The sequence below is a fragment of the Osmerus eperlanus genome, chromosome 17 (genome assembly GCF_963692335.1).
Source record: "Osmerus eperlanus chromosome 17, fOsmEpe2.1, whole genome shotgun sequence".
In the NCBI taxonomy this organism is placed as follows: domain Eukaryota; kingdom Metazoa; phylum Chordata; class Actinopteri; order Osmeriformes; family Osmeridae; genus Osmerus; species Osmerus eperlanus.
Window position 1 is genome coordinate 5,278,864 of NC_085034.1, and position 8,529 is coordinate 5,287,392.

At 42.5% G+C, this 8,529-nt stretch overlaps 1 protein-coding gene across 1 annotated transcript in view; it reads left to right on the forward strand.

Annotated features, from left to right (window-relative positions):
* Positions 1–8,255, forward strand: part of chrm2a (cholinergic receptor, muscarinic 2a) — a 54,349-nt gene extending 46,094 nt beyond the window's left edge. Inside the window, exon 2 of the mRNA XM_062482925.1 lies at positions 1,380–8,255. Coding sequence (XP_062338909.1) covers positions 1,443–2,954 — 1,512 coding nt within the window. The 5' untranslated portion in view covers positions 1,380–1,442 and the 3' untranslated portion in view covers positions 2,955–8,255. The remainder of the gene's footprint in view (positions 1–1,379) is intronic.
* Positions 8,256–8,529: the final 274 nt, after the last annotated feature.

The following is an 8,529-nucleotide window of genomic DNA, read 5'->3' on the forward strand; positions in this document are numbered from 1 at the left end:
GAAAGAAGCACTCCCTTGACGATGGGCCGACAGCAAATAACTCTTCATTAGGTCCTTTGCAGATCAGTCACTGCTGCATGGTGATTCAGTCAGTTCCCTGAAAAGAAAAAAACAACCACTCACAGTGATATTCTATTTAATAAAAAAGAATGCCAGTCAAAAAGTCAGTCAGCAGTGAAAACGAAGACAGTAATTGACTCCTTACCAAATTATGAAAACGTCCACAGTACATTCACTGTTCAAATTACTTCACTGTTAGAATTGAGATAGTCTCCAGAGTATCAAGTGGCTAGTCCTCCTTATGTCACAGTCACAGACATAAGGGCATTGTCACAGACTCTCATGACATCACGCCACAGCACAAACAGTTCTTCAGGTGCAGGGTCGAGCATCAAAGAACAGAAGGTAGAAGAAAGACGAGAGAGATAGAGAGAGATAGAGCAAGAATGAGAGAGAGAGAGACTACAGCATAGAAGCTAATGGCATTTACGTCAAAGCAGTGTGCAAGCTCTTTGATTTGTGTGAGAGGAAGAGATAGGCCAGAAGGTGTGTAATCGTTAAAGTTATGACAGACATCAGCTGGTCCTGCCTATGTCACTCGCTCGCTGCAGGTGTACAGCAAAAACTGTCTAACAAAATCGCTATCAATATCTAAAGACTAGGAATAGGAGTTTTGAGCAGTATACAAAGCAATGGGTTAGACCTTAGACTCACACACGCATGGGCACTCACACACACAGACACACGCAGTGCTTCAAGTTAAATGGGAGTTTGTGGGTCAAATGGGATCTAAGTTAATAATGCTGATCAAGTGAATATCTGAGTGTCCGTTTAGACTAATATGAAATTAGACCTTACATGAAGTAGCAGCTGGAATGAATGCGTATGACCATTTCCTTTAAAGAAATGTGGATTCATTGAATACTATAATTTGAACTGGGCCTAAATTCAGCATATATATCAAATATATTCAATAAAACATTGATGGCCAAGAAGTTCATAAGTCTCACTTCAAGAAATTATGAAATTGCCTCCGAACTGCCTAAAGGTCCATTTCAACATTAAAGGTCTGGCGTATTTGCTTTCATGAAATATATCGTCAGAAGATAAAGCTATCACAACCATATATTAGTTGGCTGGCTCACTTTAAATTAAGTATTTTTGCCTGTAGTAGTAGCCTTACATCGAGTGCAATGTCATTGCGCATTTTGAACAGATTGGTTTTTCACACATTACTGTTTACAATATGTATAATCCTCCTCTTCATAAATGTTGCATTTATATTCATGTTGGTGAAATGAGATGGAAAAATGAGGGGAAAATGAGATTTCTGTATCATATGGACCTGTCGTGACCTGTTTTTCTCCTTCCCTCTACAGATCAGTGGCAATTCCAAACCCAGATTCCAACCACGTAGAGAAACACAACCAAGACCAAATGCAATGGATGTGTTCAATTTCACCTACTGGAATGCCTCTGAAGGCAACAATACAAACTCAGTGGATGAAAACGGAAGCCCCTACAAGACTGTGGAGGTGGTGTTCATTGTGCTGGTGGCTGGCTCTCTCAGTTTGGTCACCGTCATCGGAAACATCCTGGTCATGCTCTCCATTAAAGTGAATAGGAACCTTCAGACAGTCAACAACTATTTTTTATTCAGCTTAGCATGCGCTGACCTAATCATTGGACTGTGCTCTATGAACTTGTACACGATCTACATTGTGATTGGCTACTGGCCCTTAGGGCCCGTGGTGTGTGACCTGTGGCTAGCCCTGGACTATGTCGTCAGCAACGCGTCCGTCATGAATCTTCTCATCATCAGCTTTGACAGATACTTCTGTGTCACCAAACCTCTCAGCTACCCTGTCAAGAGGACCACCAAGATGGCAGGGATGATGATTGCCGCCGCCTGGGTCCTGTCCTTCATCCTCTGGGCGCCGGCCATCCTCTTCTGGCAGTTCATTGTAGGTGGGCGGACAGTGCCTGAGAGGGAGTGCTACATCCAGTTCTTCTCCAATGCCGCCGTCACCTTCGGCACTGCCATCGCGGCCTTCTACCTGCCAGTCATCATCATGATTGTGCTCTACTGGCAGATCTCCAGAGCCAGCAAGAGCCGGGTAAAGAGAGGCAACAGGAACCCCTCCAAGGCCAATCAGGGGGCTGTGCCCCCCAACCAGGCCCAGAGCCACACCCCCAAACCCCACAACAACAACGTGGCCATGGAGGAGCCGGAGCGTGCCCAGACCCAGACCACGGACGGCGAGCCCAACCAGCACGACGGCGGCAAGCTGCAGAACGGGAAAGGCTCGTCCCCGGCGGGGGGCGGTGAGGGCGAGACGGAGGGAGAGGAGGGAGCGAAGGAGAACTGCACCCCGGGGGAGGAGAAGGAGAGCTCCAACGACTCCACGTCCGGCAGCGCGGCGGCGTCCAATCAGAAGGACGAAGAGGCGGAGCCGTCTCGGGCCAACTGCAGCGCCGAGCCCACCCAGCCGGCGCCGCGTCACCGGGCCAAAGCAGGCGGCTCCAAACTCACCTGCATCAAGATAAAGACCAAGTCGCCCAAGGGAGACTGCTACACGCCTTCCAACGCCACCGTGGAGATCGTCCCTGCCACCGAGAAGCAGAACCACGTGGCCAGGAAGATCGTGAAGATGACCAAGCAGCCTCCCAAGAAGAAGAAAGCAGCACCGTCTCGGGAAAAGAAGGTGACCCGTACCATCATGGCCATCTTGGTGGCCTTCGTGGCCACCTGGACTCCCTACAACGTGATGGTGCTGATCAACACCTTCTGCTCCAGCTGCATTCCCAACACTGTGTGGACTATCGGCTACTGGCTCTGCTACATCAACAGCACCATCAATCCTGCCTGCTACGCCCTCTGCAATGTCACTTTCAAAAAGACATTCAAACATCTTCTTCTCTGCCAGTACAAAAACATTAGGTCAGCTAGATGAATGTGTGTATGTGTGTGTGTGTCTGTGTGTGTCTGTGTGTATGTGTGTGTGTGTCTGTGTGTGCTTGTGTGGGTTGATCTGTATGTGTGCGACAAAGTATGACAGTTTGATTCCTTTGTTTTGACATCTTTTTCTTCTCTGTGACCTGTTGTAGCACTTTACACACGCTTAACTGCAGCCAGTTTTGTTGAGATACATTGCAGTTTTTTTTTAACAGTGTAGAAAGGAAAGGAATAAACTGCTGTTGGCCACAAAAACATTTGATTTATATGAGAAATAATCAATATCTACAAAGACATCCTTGCAACAGTTTTCAATACATCTCTGCTGGGTCTCTTAAGAGGATACACATCACAGCAATGTTGAAATGAGATACACCATAAGTGAATCAGAGGACGGTGTGTGATGCAACTGTTGAGACATGAGTCTAACAGCGAACTGCACAAGAGAACTAATAGACTGACAATGAAGCAGACAGCTGGATAGAAAGTTCTGCACTGTGTAAAATACATAACAAATTCAAAGGGAAAATAGGGCTGACTGAATTTACAAACGTCAAGTTTGCAGTTCAGTGTAAAAAGATCCCTGTATATAACTGTGTATAGAAAACATACTTGAGTGAGTGGCTGTGCGTTTGTTTGTGAGAACGAACAGTTTGCTCTCAGTTGCCTGCATTTGCGTGTCTGTTAGGGCATGAGTGTAAGGGTAAATAATCCATTTCAATGAAGATGGCCGCCAGTAACAATGACTCAAGGACATATTTCATGTTGCAATCTGTTTCTGTTCTCCACTGGCGTGTGTTGGCGTGATTCAATATAGAACAGCTTGCCTAAATTGCCTCTGGCAGGCCCACACAATCACATACTATAGTTAGGATCTCCTGAGATGGAATACAAGGGCCCCTCAAATCGTACCATGGACCTAACTCCATGCCAGACCCCCATAGTATATCAAGCATAATTAGGTTTTAAAACGATTGAACATTGATTTGAGCTCTGTAGTGCACAGTAGGACATGCTGTACATTAGCCAATGGAACACAAACAGCAAGAGTGACACAAGGGTAAATAGAAAAAAACTTTGAAAAGGGATTGTTCATTCACGTTCTCTGGTTTGCCAGTTTTTAGCACCATCATTTGATTTTTTAACAATATACAATACCGGTTGTTTTATTCTTGCGATAATTGCTGTTGAGACATTTATGGTTGTGCTGTCATCCTGTCCACTGATCTTAAGAGCCCTCTGACTCATTCTGAGAGCGACCAGGTTTTAGAGCGCAGAGTGGCAGTTCCTGTCAGGGAGGGCTCTTGTGGCAGCAGTGTGGGAGACAGATGAGAGGACGGTTTCTTGGACACAGACGGCTGTCTCCTTCATCCTGTTGATGCGTGGTTTGTGGTACAACGTGTACTGGTTTATATCATAGTGTGCGTGTGCATGTGTGTGTGTGGGGTGCGAGCGTTACGGTTATTTGTTCGGGAACCTTAAGGGGTTGCCAGATTGGTTCCTCATTGGGGGATCTCTCTGTGAGTGCGCGGGAGCCGTCGTGGTGCGTGTCAGTGCCTCTGTACGAGGCTTACTTTTAATCGCATGCTTTGGCCTTGTGATTTATAAGGGCTATTTTCATGTTGTTACATCACATTCATAATTCATAATCCATGCTGTGAATCATAGAATGAAGTGAATACATCGACAAAAAAATTGAGATCTGTTTTGTATGCAGGTGCATTATATCATATTTAATGTTCTGGTTCTGTATAATTACAGTATTACAATTACAATGACAAGCACATAATCATGTTTGTGTCGACAAATACACAGGGCACATATTACATTAACACGGAATGCTAACCCTCAAACCAAGTCTCTGTTTTCTGGCATGTATGAATTGCAATTGAAGTGATGAATATAAAAGCAGTGATTGGATGGTAGCCAGACTGTGCGGCATAACAGGATATGATGCCATCATAGAGCAGGCCCTTGACACTTGTCTCCTTAAAGAGAAAGATCTTGGACAGGTCCATTATGGAACTCACTATGGTGCTGATCAGATTATGATATGATGTGGAACACCTACATAGGAGATTAAAAGTTGCCCATTATACGCTTGGTTTATACAGGATGCCCTTCTCACTTAGGGTCCCACCCCCCTTCCCATCCTCTTATGTGTGACTGTCCCTGTACCAGGGCATTGTTTCCATGGGAATGTTAACACAGGGAACACTGCATACATATTTACTACCGTCTCTCGCTCTTCCTGTTCCTGCTCTCTCTCTTTCTCTCTCACCTCTCCTCTGTCTTTTTGTTTCTTTCATTCTGTCTTTCTTTATTTAATGTTCTTCTCTCCCTCCGTATTTGTCCCTTCTTTATAAACGGCACTCTTTCTCTCAAAAGGTGTTTCTAGATGGAATTCAGACGCAAACGTTTTCCTTACCTTAAATATGACTTTTAAAAAAAGAGGACAAGTAGATTGAAACCTCAACCATCATGATTGAAATAAAAGTGTTAGCCACTGGACACTTGGCATCACCGCGGTATCCAGTCCATCGGTTAGACAGCCAAATCCCAGCAGGCTATGCGAGCTGAGGCATCCATCCAAGTTGAGCATCCAGCCATCCGTCACTATGATAAGTGGACCCATGACTCGGTGTCATCTGTCACGCCTCTCAGTAGAGGCTAAGCACCTCCTTGCTTGCTACCACGTCTGATTAATCTTAGACTAAGCTGTCATTTGAGTGATACCAGCAGGGAGGTAAGTGCTCTCCAACACTACTGGTGGTCTAAGGCCAGCTTTGGTAACAGATACCTGGCTGGGTGATGGGGAGTGACAGCAGTAAAACTTCTTTATTGAGATGGTTTTCCAAATGGTCGCGACTCGCCACTCACTATTTTGGCAACTTTTTTATCAAAGTGTTCCAACTCTAACCTCTCAATGGCTGGTGTTTGGTCTTACAAGAAAAATAGTTTTCTGCTTTTTCTTTGGTGAGTGTTTTGGGCTGAGTTGAGTTGAAGAGAGGATAATGCTGCCATGTGTTAAAGTGGCATACGCAAGGAAGGAACAGGCAGACCCTGAGGTGTCCACTCAGTACGACCTAGATAAGCTAGATTTTGTAGTCACAATTACATAGCGAAGACCCGTCAACTGTATGCACAGCAGGCAGGCTCACAGTCTTGTCAACACGTCAACCATATTTGGAAAAAATGAAGGCCGACTCTTTGAGCAAGGGTTAGCCAAGGGTTTTCTACAGGAATTATTTAACCGTCCTAGAGTCCTATTAAACAAAATGAGTTACGGTTCAGTTTCTGATTTGTTTATATGACTCCTTGTTTATATGACTCCTCCCACACATCATCCCATTCCTAAATAACATGTATTGTAGAGAGGACCCAGTGAACAGTAGACATGTGTTTGTGTGGTGTTTTGTGTGTTTTTCATGGGGTGGATTTGTCATTCCACAGTTTACCATTCTCCAGCATCATGTAAACATTGTCTCCATGGCGTCAACAGAACATTATGTGCCGACAGAGCTAACTGGGCTCCTTTTCACACGGCTTATATCAAAGGGCTAAACTCCTATCTAGGGAGATCTATTAAATATTTATAGTAAAAAGCATACATAATTAAAACATAATAGTGAAGTTTTAGGCTGTTTTTGTTTTCGTTTTGAGTAATAGGCTAGGACTAGTTTTTCCATGTAGTATTACAATCCATTCTGATTTATCTTGTTTTTAAGGTGAAGGAGTAACAGTCCCTTGGGCCTTAGTCAACCTCAGTATTTGGACAAACATGCATGCCGTTGATTCCATAGTAGCTTCATGGTTTCCCCTGAAAAATACATCATATCGCCAGATTGTACCGAGCAGTTTGAAGTGCCTTATATACAACCACATCAGAATAAAACATTGCTCTCAAATGTTAATAATAGTCATATTTTATTGAAGTATTGAAAACTGCTGGTGGTTGTGTGATAGCAGTTATGAAAAGCACAATGTATTTAAAATGTTATCAGTATAAACTTCAGTGGTGAAAATTCAGAGATCTTTTATGGATGCAACATGTTACATTGTTCGCCGTGCTGAGATGCAGTCTCTTCTCTCACCTCACGTATCGCCCTGGCAACCACTGGGATGTTATGTGTCTGAACAATCCCACATCAGTGTCAATTACCTGACTCAAACAACAGCTCTTTACAAAAACAAAGAAAAAAATTCCACTCATTAGAAATAAAACTCTTTACTAATATACCTCTTTTTTGTATTCCTGATCACAAATTTTAAGGCTACAACCCTGAAGGCAGGTAAATGGATAACATGCTTGAACATGTGCATGAGTACATGTGTGTGTGGGAAAGAGAATTTGTGTGTTTGTGTCCAAAATACTGTACTCTATGTACAGATGAATGAGTATGGCAGTTATACGTGATTCTTTATTAGATTTTTCTTTTTTTTTACATTATGATAACATTTGGTAACAATTTACATTAGGTGTAACTACTATGTAACAACTGCATTTATTACTACTTAGCTACATGGTTTTGTAATGAACACACAATGTAAAGTGTTACCAAAAATCTTTGCATGAAGCTATCAGAAAGCATCTCTGATTGAGAACTCATTTCACAAGGCACAAGTTGTAGAAATATAGATGTTTTCATTGGTCTTTCCATGAGTGTCTCAAAAGCAAATGGCTTCCAAAGACTCAGAGACAAAACATTCAGTGAAAAGTCAACATATAAAATAGGCATTCATTTAGCCAACACACATATTACAGACATTTATTTTGGTTCACATTTTATAAATATATGTGTATTGAATGGATGTACAAATGTAATATTATAAATTCAGAAATGTTGAAAATGTGCAAATATTTGTAAGAGGAGTTACAGATCTAACCAGCACATAAGTATCTAGAACTGAAAAAGAGAAGATGAAAGTATACTGACGAAAGAAAGAAAGTTTAAAATCCAAAGTTGGAAGAAAAAAATTACTTTGATGTACGTGAAAAAAAAAAGTATCATAACGTTTCTTGAGGCATGGTTTCCGAAGGAGTGGACAACTGCCTTGTGAAACATTCAATTACACGAAACCTTTTTAGATCTTTCAGTTATACAGTAGAATGATCGGATTCTATCCCATGTATGGGGACTGTAAGTGGATAAGAAACTAGAGGATATTTTGTTGTGGATATATGACCAAACTACATCCATGATTGAAAGACTATGAAAAGTTCAAACTGTTCTCATCAGAAATATTTTGCATCCATTTAGGGTCAACTTTTAAATTAGAGATGAAGGACGGGGGAAATGTACCGTGGGGAGTACCTTGACGACCAGCTGCTACAGCACACATCCATGTTGGAAACTTCACAAGTCATATATTGGAGGAAGTGTTTTATGGAACAAACAAAGCCTGTCAGGAGGGAATACATTTGAACTTGTTTTAAATTTTAATGAGAAAGCCTCTTTAAATGGACCTGTTGCAGAAAAAAAAAAACAAGCAAACCCTCCCTTAATAGCTGTACACACTGTACAGGGTGTTCATTTTCAGTTGCATAAGTATGTAGATGCTTATTGTGTACT